Genomic DNA, 14959 nt, shown 5'->3' with positions numbered 1-14959 from the left:
TAGTGTTTTATTTCCAGTCCTATGAATGACACAAAACTCCTGTAAGCATTAATAATAAGCATATATTTTACTTAAATTAAAATTGGTTATAGTTGTTTTATTGTGTGGCGTGCAATAAATGAATTTAATGAAAAACAATTTATATATTGCATCATTTATATTAATAAAGTCTGAATCAAAATTATTACTCCAGACCAGTAGAATTGAGTCCCCTATGAAAAGTTATGATAAGGACAGACATACATATGTCCCGCATATTTCAATTTGGCATTTTGAAAATGAAGAAATAATAGTTTAATGTGATCAAATTTCATTTTTCATTTTAATATTTAATTGACACGTTTGTATTCTTTAGTCTGATGTGCATTAATTGCTTTATACTATTTTACTGCAATTTGATAATTGTAATACATAGATAAATATGCAGTAACGCTTGAACGAAAGTTAAAAATGAACATTTCTAGGAAGATCGAACCGTTTATGCACAGCCCGTATGATACATTTTCTGTTTCTTTCCATCTTTTAAAATGTACGTTATTAACATTAGTAAACTTTAAACTTTGTAGTTTATTATTTGAGGTGAAGAAGTTTATTTTGTATCTGAGTTTTTTGTATAGATCATAAAAAGAACAACATACCTAAGTTAGATTTAGCCCAGTGAATAGAGAACAAAGGCATTATAAAGGTTACTTTAAGTAATAATTGGAATGTTCCCTCTCTAGACAGAGAGTATTAACATGTTGCGATTGATACATGTACAAGCGAAGACTGTTACTATTCTATATAACGAATACTTTGAACTCAATAGCAGAAGGTATACAAGAACAAAGACTCCCAATTGTAGAGACTCACACGTGTACTAATCTGGTCAATATCATATGAGACTGATATGCACAATATATGAGTGAAAAAAAAAAGTAGAAACCAAAATGTAAATTATCGAAATTAACTTATCTGTTGTGCATAAATCGAAACGTAACCTAAATTATTTGAAAGAAATATTTAAATGTTGCTTTTAAAAATTTGAATATTAGAACGTACAAAATAAATAAAATAACGTCATATCATATTCACTCAGCCACTTTTTTGTTCTTTTGTTTCGTTTATTTGTTTGTTTGTTTGTTTATTTATTTTTTTTTTTGGGGGGGGGGTGTTTTGTTTTGTTTTTTTTTGTTTGTTTGTTTTGTTTTTGTTTTGTTTTTTTTAGGGGGGGTTTCTTAGTTTTTATGTTTTGTTTTTTTTTTGTTTTGTGTTTGTGTGTATGTTTAATAGACTTGTGTGGATGTACAATTGTACAATACCATGAGGATTTCCTTATCATACTAGAATTATCTTTGTTTTATCACGAAACTATCAGGCAATGCTGACCTCCTGTGCACTTACAAGAAAACTTCTTGATCACATCTCGTTTAATATTAAAGTATAAAATTGAATATGGTCATTAATCGGTATAAAATGAAGATAAAAGACGTTTATTATCGGAAGCCATAGGAAAAACCAGACGGTTTCCAAATTGAAGCTTCATAAAATTCATGATTTTACAGTGCTAGGTCGTAATCTGGGAGATATTCAGAAAGTTCAAGTAGAAAAAAACTGTTCTATCCAGAGCTGTCACTGGCTTATAATATGCAATATAATATATACCTGCAATCAAACAGATGTTGGTCAAAGGTTTTGTTCATAAGCATATATTATACCTAATTTGAAATCAATTTGGTATTCAGTAAGATTGGCTAGACATATTATTAGGTTTATCAGATCTAGGACTTATATAGCTGCCAAACGAAAAATGCTATTAAAAGTACCCCTCGGCTGGGAAAAATAAAAAAAATTGAAAACATATGCAGAGTCTAGAAAACTCTGTTAAAAGTTACAGCCTTGATGTTTCGCTGACGCATTTTTTTCACTATTCTAGTATGTGGAAAAAAGTTGCTAAAATCTAAAGTTCGCGGTTATCACGTCTTCGCGAAAAGTAGAAAAAAAAAACACTCGGGGAAAATAAATAAGTGCCTATCAGTTCGGCAATTTCTTTATTATCCTCTCTATAGCTTATGCTAATATTACGCATTAAATGTTTAGTCCGATCTAAAAAGAAAAGTAATTCTAAATAGAACGAATTCATAAATAACGTAAACAAGATTATTGATGCTGATTTCAATTGAGATTTAAGTTTTTGAAGAATTGTATTTATTTTTTAAAGGTATTGCGAGGTAGTTTTTTGACAAGTATTTAATGATCCTAGTTTGGATTGGCAGACATAAACTCGCGAAGTATACAGGACATTACTAGTTATTTATTTTTATATTTTACAAATTGGTGTAATTGCCATTACAGTAACAAGTTAAGTAAGTACTACTGAATGACTGATTTTGATCCAAAATGATCAACTAACCTGAAAACATGTTATATATTATATCTAAAGATAAAAAAACTCTTCGCCTACTGTATAGATATTGTTGTACCAGAAGCAACAAAAAAGTGTTGATATTTTTCACGGAGAAAGAATAATCTGAAAACTACGTCGAAGTAGTAGGGGAAAACTACATCAATACTATTACAACGTGCATGTAAAATCGTATTACTCCATGTGGTTCGATAATCAACTAAAATAACTGTCGGCATCTCTTTCATCTATGCATATTATGCAATTAATTGAATAACGCCGTTTTTCTTTCGTTTGAAATTCTAGGAATTAGCATGGAATTAGAATAATGCCGTGTTTACAATGTTCGTGTTGAGTATCAAAGCGATGAAATAGAATATTTTCAGTTTAAAAGCAAATATTTGAAGACGTATTAGCGTTGATTTTAAGGTATAATTAACACGATCAAATTCCTTGATTCCTGTGATTCTGAATCAATTTACTTATTTATATGAGAACTGTTTAATCAATTGTGAAAAGAAACACAGATGCAGTATCGTGATACTTATTGCATTTGCTTTTAGTGCAACAGATTCGTTGTCATTCCAGTCCTTGCATTCAATGTTCGATACTTATTGCATTTTTTTTCGGAATTCCAGTTTCATTGTCCATAATGATGAAGTTGGTATTGATGTATGGAAATAAAGGGAACCGGATTTCGAACGGATTTCAAGAAGTACATAATCCAAACTAGACAAGACTAAGAATATAGACAAACACATAATTTAAACATGAAACAATAAAAAATTAATGCACCCACAGAGAAACAAAAGACGTCAAGAAAACGATTGCAGTGAAGCCATTAACCTTGTAGCCAGATAATTCTTGTTTCAAATACCTAATTTAATTAGTCTAATTAACACAACACAAAAAAGCCTCGTAGGTTCGGCATACATTTTAAGTTGTGTATAAGTTGTGATATGAAATTTTACCATAGATGAAAGGAAAGTCGAAACCTCGAAACGATAAGTCATCGCCATTGTCGTTCAGAGTAGAATTACACGGTCTTTAAGATTATGTCTTCATAATTTCTGCAATATCCTTTATTTTTATTTTATTTTTATTTTTTTTTTGGGGGGGGAGGATAGATGCTATGTATACAATCATCGAATCTCAGAATATTCCGTGTAATGTACGAAGAAAAAAAATAAGGTTTTCTTTGATATATTAAAGCGAAGAAACTCGACTTGAATTTATTTTGTTTACTTCTAGATCTTCTTCAAGAAGTACATCTACTTTAGTCCATGCCATGGACCATGGGCTAGGAGGATCCACCGTGCACCTCCCCCCCCCCCACTCATCAACTTCATAGTGATTTGTAGGTATCTTAATACTGTACCTCCCATTACCGAATTAATTGGTCGCCAAAGAATATTCTCGGATTCTTTTTCTCTATTAACCCATATTTGTATCCCATTGGGTCAAAAAGCCAAGATATTTGTGACTCAATTGTTTGAGCGTCTAAGACTTTCTGAGATGGCATGTGAAAACAAACTAAATAAATGTAGGTATCATCGTGTAGCCCGATGTCTCAGCTTTACAATCATATCAAAACAGATGCAGTAACACTTATGGTGTAGCGGCAAAATGAACAAAATCGTCAAAATTCATCAAAAAAACTCCAGAAGTATGGATTGTGACAATACTAAACAGAAAATACCAAATAAGAAGTGTTACCTCAGCTTTCTTGGTACGATTGTAAGAGTAATCAAGGGAACCAAGGTTATAGCGGTAATCAAAAGAATGTAATCCAGGGACAAAGACCAGACATGGAAAACAGACATACACAACAAAGAACATAAAGTAACTAAAATCATACATACAAAGTAACAAAAGTAAATGAGCAACTCGGACTCCACTAAAAACTGGGAGCATGGACCAGGTGCACCGGTAGGGTAAGCGTCCTCTGCTTTTCTAGAAACACCCGCCAAGTTGCTCATAAAAAGCCAAGTCCGGGGTAGACAAACTAGGAAAGGAAAACTATGACCCGTTGAATAAATCAGTTTTCATAGTGCTGATGGATACACCATAACGATCCACGAGTTCATGATGACGACCATAAAACTTCTGTAGTGATGACTTCAATCTTGTAGCAACATAACCCTGTTTCAGAAGCCTATTTGTTAGAGTTCCAGCGCGATACAAAAAGTCTGCGTAGTTTCGGCAAGCTCTGGCATAACGTATGAGTTGTGATATGAACACTCCATACGCAGGAGCCGAAGGGATGTTGCCACAGATGAAAGGAAAGTTGACAATTCTGAATGAATTGTAAAGCTCGCTAAAACATTGGGCTACATGATGGTTCATACATATGTCAGTTTACTTTGTTCAGTAGAAAGTAGAAGTTTATAGAATCAACAAACTTACAAAATTTATTTTTCCCTCAACGAGGTATAAAAAGTAGCCATAAAATTCAAAAATGCTTCAATTTATTTTGAGTGGGGGTAGCACGGGAGGTTATCTCGGCCCACGTACTACTTTCGAACCAATTTTAGCTACCATCAAATCAGTATTTGAACCCCATACCTAGATCCGTTTCTTTCCAGTCACTTTCCGTCACGTCAAATCAGTTCTTACCATCACATATGTAGATCCTGTCCTTTCCAGAACCGACTCAAAAATTAAACGGTAAACCAGTTTCTACCACATCATATTTTTCTATCATTTACCGACTTAATCCCGACCAGTTCAATATCTTTTTTTTTCAAAACTGACTCACCATCTGACAGATAAATTACGTCTATTTGCTTCTTTCTAATATTCAGAATCGGCTTTTTAACACGACAATCTAGTTTAAACCACAGCATATTATGATCTTTTATAAAAGGAGTTCGATATCCCACTTTTGAAAGGTTTTGACCACACACCCTCTGACAAGTCGAACTAAAGTAATTATGAAGGTTATTGGAAAGCAATGTATGTGTCTATATTTTCAACAAACTATTTAACATGACAAATCATGGATTATTTTTAAAAAAATCATCTTGTTATTTAAAGCATACTCATTGACAGAGTAAGTGAAAAAATAACTAGTATAGAACACATCTACTATACAATAAGAGTACAGGATATTGGGTAATTATTTTTCAGGTATCTGACATAATTATTACATTTTGATTACCTTATCGATCAATCCATTAGGAAAAATAAAATGTTATTACATTTCACTAGCGTATATCTTCATAGATCATTAGCTAACGGAGTTTCTTACGTGGATGGAATTGCAAGTCGAAATATTAGCTACTAAAACATCCTGTAAATTAGTAAAAATCATATAAAATACTTGACCTATAATTAGGTTAATTCGGCATTAAAGTCCAAATGACGTGAATGAAATAAGTAGTAACAGCATTAGAATTAATGGTATGCAAATACCGATCTTTTTAAAAACACAGAAGACTTATATTTAATTGTTTTATATTTGATTTTCAATGCCTTTGAAAGGGTCCCCTAAAACCCCCGGTAGTGTAATGTTATTTTCACAAAATAAATGCTCCATATGATGATGTAAACATGTCTAAAAACTGTTTTTTCATTGTTAAAACATTGTTTGTTTATGGCAATATACTAGATAAAAGATTGAATAAGTGAAAGATTCTGAGGAGGCGCAGTACGTTTAAGGAGTAAGACCTAGGATAAGGGATATAGCTTATGAAATCTGTTATGCTTGTATCATACTCAATTTCACCACAGCCTATCAAGCTTTGATTTGACACAGAATGAAATCAATCCAAGTTTCTTTGATGCTTACAATGACATTGATGTTAAATACTAAATACAAACTATCCAATGATTTGTAAGAGTTGTGTCCCTTACTCTAGGTCTAGGGTGTTTCTAGAAAAGCAGAGGACGCTTACCCTACCGGTGCACCTGGTCCATGCTCCCAGTTTTTAGATGAGTCCGAGTTGCTCATTTGCTTTTGTAACTTTGTATGTACGATTTTAGTTACTGTATGTTCTTTGTTGTGTATGTCTGTTTTCCATGTCGGGTCTTTGTCCCTGGATTACATTCTTTTGATTACCGCTATAACCTTGGTTCCCTTGATTACTCTTTCTACCTCCTTAAGGCAATAAAGCATTTGGTTATTGTAGTATGTGTTTTGCTTACTTTATCAGTTTGGCATGACGTTGCTATTGTAATATTCATTCTACCAGATTCCAATGCCAGAAAAAAAAAACAGAAAAAGAAACAATTGTGATTTCAAAACTTTTATTCACTAATCAACATTTGATTATTATCTACAAAATGATACACCTTTCGCTTTACGATTCTTAGAGATGTTTTTCAGTACTCCTGTAGGCGTGATACTGACAAAGCTCACGTAGACAACGACATTATTATATAAAACATCATAACAAAATTCAGGGTTGAAATCGAAAACATATTTTACTTAAGACGCTTACCCTACCAGTACACCTGGTCGATGCTCCCAGTTTTTAGTGGAGTCCAAGTTGCGCATTTGCTTTTGTTACTTTGTATGTATGATTTTAGTTACTTTATATTCTTTATTGTGTTTGTCTGTTTTCCATGTCCGGTCTTTGTCCCTGGATTACATTCTTTTTATTACCACTAAAACCTTGGTTCCCATTACTCTTACTTAAGCTGTCGTATACTCAATCAAGGATCATATCATACTGGTTTTAATTTCATTGGTTCCACACACCCCTTTAACCAAAATGATAAAAATGGAAAAAAAATGAAGTTTTTATATCTCTGCTCACAATTAACAAAACATCGTGTTAGTTGTGAGTATGGTGTACATTAACGAAAAGGGCAGGTAATCAAGTAAAGCAGATACTTCTTCTCTTTTTAGTTTTTTTGTCAAACAAAGTTGAATAAAACAGGGTATTTTACTCGGCACCTAATTAAAAGAAATTCAAACAAGTTACAAGTGTGTTTATATCTTTCATCATAGCAATAGATATTTGTTACGCCTCTGTGTAATCTTAAATAATACAAGTAGAAAAACGTATATTTGCGCATTTTTTATAATTGTAAATTGTTTATCAAAATGTAAATCATGGATAGGAAATGCAATTGCTCGTTGTGAGAAAGGTAAAATTAACAGTGAATAGACTATAATTTATTGTAGATACTTATATCATGAACGGGCTTTAGGTCTCCAACATATTATCCAGAACGAGTCAAATCTTGGTAAATCAAAGTAAAGTTGGTGAGATATACTATTACTAAATTCAACACAACACTTATAAAAACACAAAATATATTGACAGTTAGGTAAAGAAAAGTATTTTGTGACAAGTTGAATGGGTAAAAAAAGATTGCGGGAAATAGTTTGAAATGCATTGCTGCCAACTAAGAAACGTTTAATGTGATTCTTTGGTGAACAATCAATCATTAAGCAAAAACAAAACAAACAAAATGATTCCACCTGTCCGATTATTAAAGGATTTTAATTTTTAACGTCACAAAACGAATACCTGGATGGTACTATCTTTCTAAAATATTGAAATGTTGAGCATTTGAACTTCATTATTTTTTCAGTTTAAAGGTGTAATAAAAATCAATCAATCGATGAAGATCAACATAAAATCACATTAAACCGAAGAAAATCATTGGGTTAACCATAGAAATGCTTTGATTATACACGTCAAAGAATGCTAGAGGTAAACACTAAAGTCATCGATTGCTATGGTAAATTATCTTCTCCATGATAACCGATTTGTTCAACGTATCATGGTTTCCTCATTCATCTACCCTGGAGTTTACTTTTTAGGAGCAACTTGGTGGATGTTTCTGGAAAAGCAGAGGACGCTTACTTAACAGGTGCATCTGGTCCATGCTCCCAGTTTTTAGTAGAGTCAGAATTGCTTATTTACTTTTTATTTTGCTTTGTATGTACTGTGTGGTTATTTTATGTTCTTTGTTGTGTGTGTCTGTTTTCCATGTCTGGTCGTTGTCCCTAGATAACATTCCTTTGAATTCCGCTAGAATCTTGGTTTCCTTGATTCCCTCATTACAAAAATATACAAAACAGACGAACTGACGGACAAAATTATAACAAAACACAAAAGTAATTGTTGTAGCTGCCATTATTATATTTTGCTTTACGCCATAAGAAGTGAAATGTCGAATAAACGCAAAAATATCGTTTTATGGAATACATTTCTTCCGCTGGCTATTATGACAGGTATGTCAATCATGGTTTTTTTGTTATTTTTAGGCCATGTAATACTTTGTTTTTAATAGGACAACTACAGTATTCTCTAGTCAGTATGTATTAAAGTTTACCAATATATTGTATATTCCAATAGACTAAATATTTATTATACGTTTTATTTTTATAGCGCATAAAATTGCATGTAAAAGTACACGAGACTTTACTGTGCTAATGATAAGATAGATAGATAGATAATATCTTACACTTTTTATACATTGCATTAAATAGTTTATGAATCAATATTGCATAGAATTGGTTAGCGTTGGCGATATTTTCTCATAAAACAATAAAACAGTAGTATATATCTGGAAATGTTACACTTCTGCCAAAACAATCAATCCCATTATTGAGCAAAAATGCTAACATCTAAGCATTTAGACCTATAATGATATAGCATTTATACCTGTGTCATTGAACATTGAAATTTAAACATATCAATTTAAAAATGCTTGTATTCATGACGTTACATTATTGCACTTTCCTATAATGAATTTATTAAATAATGGTCATCGTTAACTTTGAAATGCACTTACTTGAAAGCTGAAGAAAAAGGCGAATAAAGGCTCTAGAATTTATAAAATACTCGCGCAAGAACATTCAAGATTACAATGTTTTTACAGTACAGTACTGTCTATAAGAAAATGAAATAACCAAAACAAAACAAGGGCAAAGAAAATTAGCAACTCGAACTCCACTGAAAACTGGGAGCATGGATCAGGTGCATCGGTATAGTAAGCGTCCTCTGCTATTAAAATTGCTCGTAAAATGTCGAGTCTGGGGTAGACGAAAGAGGAAAGATGTGTAAAAAGAGCTATTGACCATCTGGACTGCTAAAACCATATCAAGATATGCGAGGATTTAATCTTGATATGGATATCATATGATATCTAATTACTGAAAAGTCAGCCAGTTTGATAAACGCAGTTTTCTTATTAAAAGAGAAATAACTGTCTGTTATTGGTGAAGAAACCCAAAGAAATCGTTTGCTGGGCCAGAAAGGAAGTAGAAAATATTCAATAACTCAAATAAACACTGTTCCACGTGTAAACATTATTTGGTGTTTATAATAGTTTCAGGTTGTCTGACGTAATCATTACTTCATTAAAGAAAATGTCATGCATCTTGTTACGTCCAATAAGTTTCTATAAATCAGTTTAAGTCAATGGAAATACAAATAAAACGTATGTATCCAAGGTGACACATAAAAGAAAATTCGTGGACAAAACCACATAGATGAACATATCAAAGACAATTTACAGCTATTCTATGGGGAAAACTTCCTATTCTCCCGCATGTCATTGCCCCATTCCTCTTCCATCATCTGCCACACCCCGTCTCCCATGTCTCATTGCCCTTTCACCATCTGCAACGCTCTGTCTCCCATGTCCCATTCCCCTTTCACCATCTGCCACACGCCGTCTCCCATGGCCTATTCCCTTTTACCATCTGCCACGCCCCGTCTCCCATGTCCCATTCCCTTTCACCATCAGTAACACCCCGTCTCCCATGCCCCATTCCCCTTTCACCATCTGCCACGCTCCGTCTCCCATGTCCCATTCCCCTTTCACCATCTGCCATACCCCGTCTCCCATGGCCTATTCCCTTTCACCATCTGCCACGCCCCGTCTCCCATGTCCCATTCCCTTTCAACCATCTGCCACTCCCCGTTCCCATATCCCATTTCCCTTTCACCATCTGCCACGACCCGTCTCCCATGTTCCATTCCCTTTTAACAATCAGCCACTCCCCGTTCCCATGTCCAATTTCCCTTTCACGATCTGCCACGACCCGTCTCCCATGTTCCAATCCCTTTTAACCATCAGCCACGCCCCGTTTCCATGTCACATGTCCCTTTCACCGTATGCCATCTACTTCAAATCGTTTCTAAACTAAGAAAATAATTGTTTTATCATTTCCATAACTTGTGAAAATATTGATCATAGGTTTTTATTTTTTTTTTAGTTTTGACGTCTTGGAAAGATACGGTTTCAAGTATTCTGGTATATCAGATATAAGCGATTCATGGCATCACATTATGATATGCAGTTTTTATATCTCTGCAACACGTGCTTTATTATCAATAACTGATGATATATTTCTTTAACATGACAGGTGAAAAGAAAACAGCGTGAGATATAGTAGTAAATGATTGGTTTCTTCTTTGTTTTATGGAATACTGAATATCCCACTTAACCTATTTGTCTGTTTGACCTATATGAATTGTCCACTTAACCTTATTATCGCACTAAACATATTTAACATCGCTACCGCCATTACAACAGAGTAGTTGGAAAATGTTCATAGTTATTTTAAAAAGTTGTGTATTTAATTGAATATTGCAAAACGCTGTTACGTAGAATATTTTGTTAACAATATCATCCTTTATAGAACAAATTTAGAAAAAGGACCACGGAAGAATCCGTGTGCACCAATTATAAATTTTCAAAACAATTATATTTTTTTTAAAGTTTTTAAATGCATCCTAATAGAAAACTCATTGCACCAGGCAACAATACATTATCAGCAATGGACAAGAAGGTGTTAGCTAATCCTTCAGGTTTAATAGATCAAATATAATGTTACAATAAAGAGGTTATAAACGAAGAGAGGAATACCAAGAAAGGAAATAAGTCATGGACAAATTTTGCCCAAAATGGAAAGATTACATGGCAATATATAAGAGTAATCGCGGGAACAAAAAGTCTAGTGGAAACCAAAGGATGTAATCCAGAGACAAAGACGAGACATGGAAAACAGACAAACACAACAAAGAACATAGAATAACTGTAATAATACATACAAAGCAACAAAAGTTTATGAGCAACTCGGACTCTATTGAAAACTTGGAGCATGGACCAGGTGCACGGGTAGGGTAAGTGTCCTCTGCTTTTCTAGAAACACCCACCGTGTTGCTCATAAAAGGTCACATCCGGTGTAGACGAAAGAGGAAAGAAAAACTAAGACAAGTTAAACAAATCAGTTGTTATGGTGCAGAAAGATACACGACTTCATGATGAACTTCTATAGTGATGACTTCAATCTTGTAGCAACATAACCCTGTTCTGCCAGAAGCCTAATTGTAAGCAGTCTAGCCCGATACAAAAAGTCTGCAAAAGTCTGGCATAACGTTTGAGTTGTGATACGAAAACTCCATACGCAGGTGCTGAAGGGAAGTTGCAACAAATGAAAGGAAAGTTGACAATACGAAATGAAATTGCGTTTGTCGTATACTTTGGTCAATAATTTTCCTTTATTATCGATATAAATCCTCTACAGTATAAACAAACAAACACTGTATAACAGTACTTTGTAAATCGTTAGAACATCCACATGAAATTAACAAAGGAAATTCTCAAATACCAAATACTCATCTCATTTCGAGAGATAACTAGATTTTTATATAGACTCCTTCAAATTAATGCTATTTACATTTTTGCTGATAGTAAAGGTTTTTGTTATACAAATTATCAGCAGATTGGCAATCAACAATTAACTTAGATGAAACATGAAAAGATGCAGGTACATGTATTAGTTTAGTACAAAATTTATAAAAATTAAAACATTAAAATATTTTAAGATAAATAGAAATTAAATTCGGTCTATGCTCCCAGTTTTTAGCGGAGTCCGAGTTGCTCATTTACTTATGTTACTTTGTATGTATGATTTTAGTTACTTTATGTTCTTTGTTGTGTGTGTCTGTTTTCCATGTCTGGTCTTTGTCGCTGGATTACATTCTTTTGATTACCGCTATAACCTTGGTTCCCTTGATTACTCTTTGATTATCGCTATAACCTTAGTTCCCTTGATTACTCTTACATATAAACACTTAAAAACTTTAAAATGGAAATATAGGTATCTAAGGTTTTTTTTATTTGCCTTCCGATATGGAATCGCAAATTGTACAAGTGTTAAAAATAACGAACATACAATAGCTTAAACATTTTTGTAAAATGTATAATGATATTTAACTATTACGATGCCTTAAAATAGTAGATTAAACACCACATCGCCTTACCCTCCCGACACCCATACATAACAAGGCATTGTCTTAAAATTTTGCATAAACCCAATCCTGTACCTGAGCGAACAGTTATGGCAATACTATGTAAATTATATTGAAAACATAATTAATGGTAGAATATAATTGAATTATAAATGTGTTGTGTAATTAGATATGATGATAAAATAATGACATTGTAATGAACAAAATAACAAATAATTAAAAAAGAAAAAGAAAAAAGTATATGTTGTTTAATTGTATATACTGTCCTAATTAAATTCATTGTGAAGGTCTTCATATTTCTCCTTTCATGTGTTCACGTTTAGGTCATGTTTTTTTTTATTTTGACGTTGAATCATCCAACTGATGACCCATCTGTATTATTTGCCGTTACATTTAGCTAGTCTACCCTCCTTATAGGTATTGTGTGTTGACGCCGTGGTGGGGGATTATAATAATACTTTAAAGTATCGTCAGAAGCAGCTGTATCTAAGTGAAATTGATCTTTTAACACGCTTAAACCTAAAAAAACCACAATCTTTAGCATAAAAGCCGTATATAAAACATATGCAGGTGAGTTGTAACGTTTCCCTTATTCTCTTTTAGAACTTGATAATATGCAGTCATTGTATTATAGGGGTAAAGTTTTAAAATTTCTCAATATGAACGTAGTACAAATGTAACTGTAGCTATAGTTGTAATAAAAAAACATACAGTACTGACACTTACCATGTTTTAGTACCATCAGTACACTTCTGATACGGAACAGAGTTAGTTGTATATGTTTCCGGGTCCAACATTTTGGTAAGTCTCAAAGGGGTTTTCTATGTTGAAATGCTTTGTCCACTTAAAACAAAAGAATTTACAATAAACGGTATCCGTACACATACACCTAAAGTACGTCTCTTTAACAATATGACTTAATGTATTGACTTAAGTCATACAGGTTTTTTTTTTCACTACAAATATCGGTTGTATTTCCGAAAAAGTACCATTCCTTCAAACAAAGGTCATTTTGAGGGATAATTAAGTCTGCGTTTCGTCCTGAATATTGTTTCAAAAGGTTCCAAATTATCGTAGTTCAAGCAGGCGTATTTCACAGTTGCCTTTTGAAACCTAAATCATCGTAGGAAATCTCTCTTGTGTAAAGGTAATTTATTGTAATGAGCATGCAGTGCTCTATTTCACTACTTGGGTTACAAAATGACGCACATTTCAAAATTAATTTCCTTGAGGATGCATTTGATGGAACCCGTTAAACCTCTGTTTCGTCTCATTATAATTATCCCACGTTGAAACATACCACTTTTTCCTACTCTACAATTATCAACTTTTACTTTAGTAATAGCGGAGTTATTATTTTGATGCTGATACCTGAATGAAAAAAGAGGAGAAAAAAAAGGAATTTTATGTCAAAATCAATTATCCGTAGAGATAGCTATTGATTTTAATAAACGGGGAATGAAAGTTTCGAATTACACCACAATTGATGAAAAAGAATGTTTCATTTGTATTAAACTTTAATGCTATATCAAACACGCAGGGTGGCGAGAAATAATGGGGATTACTCTAAAATAGAAAATTTCCTGGTCACGGAATTGCATCAATTTGCAGAGTTCATAGTTTTATCAACACTAACCTGTTATACCGTAATTGCAAATGATTTTTAATCAGAAATTTACTAACACTTTTGATGACTGCCATTATTTTCGGGCTGCGTGGGACATACATTATTTTTTTGGGGTCGTCCCTTTTATTATCGCTTTAAAAGTCTTAAAATTTCATTCGCCTGTCTACAGTTCGGAGTTGCTGGTCATTTATGTGTCTTTGTGTCATAATATTTCTTTTGTAGTTTGATTTTGTAGAATTTCCATCGTTCAGTTATTGTGGATTTTATTACTATGTTGTCGGGACATTCCGGAGCTATCCTGGAGGCGTGTTTACACTTATTGGAGAACTTATGAAAGTATTTCCTTTTTTGTATTAATATTGTATATGCTGGCGTGTATTTGTCACATTATCTTTCTATTAATGACGCTAGATGTGTGCAACACATAGAATTCGATTAATTGTTCTCCAAATACACAGTAAATGAATAGGATAAACGTCCTCTTCTTTTTAGTAACATCTGCCTAGTTGCGCATGAAAAAATTAAGTCCGGGGTAGACGAAAAAGGAAAGGAAAACTATAAGACGATGAACAAATGGGTTCTCGTGGTGCAGATTGACATAATGTAACGATCCAGGAGTACATGATGAATTAAACTATTTATCTTTTTTTATTTCTGAACTGCAATGATCATAATGTTATTGTTATTTTATTTTATTCATTTACATTTTTGTTTTGTTTTTTGTTT

The 14959-nt window shown here is 33.1% G+C and overlaps 1 protein-coding gene across 1 annotated transcript in view; it reads right to left on the bottom strand.

Annotated features, from left to right (window-relative positions):
- The window catches only part of LOC148600768 (G protein-coupled receptor dmsr-1-like), a 98145-nt gene extending 84213 nt beyond the window's left edge, over window positions 1-13932 (bottom strand). The window contains exon 1 of the mRNA XM_088555872.1: window positions 13333-13932. Within this exon, the coding sequence (XP_088411998.1) occupies window positions 13333-13403 (71 nt within the window). The 5' untranslated portion in view covers window positions 13404-13932. The remainder of the gene's footprint in view (window positions 1-13332) is intronic.
- Between the last annotated feature and the right edge of the window lie 1027 nt (window positions 13933-14959).

The sequence above is a fragment of the Perna viridis genome, chromosome 12, assembly GCF_037379345.1.
Source record: "Perna viridis isolate PV_CMFRI_1.1 ecotype Kerala chromosome 12, ASM3737934v1, whole genome shotgun sequence".
Lineage (NCBI taxonomy): Eukaryota > Metazoa > Mollusca > Bivalvia > Mytilida > Mytilidae > Perna > Perna viridis.
The sequence above is the reverse complement of the archived record's forward strand: the minus strand, read 5'-3'. Positions and strand labels throughout refer to the sequence as shown.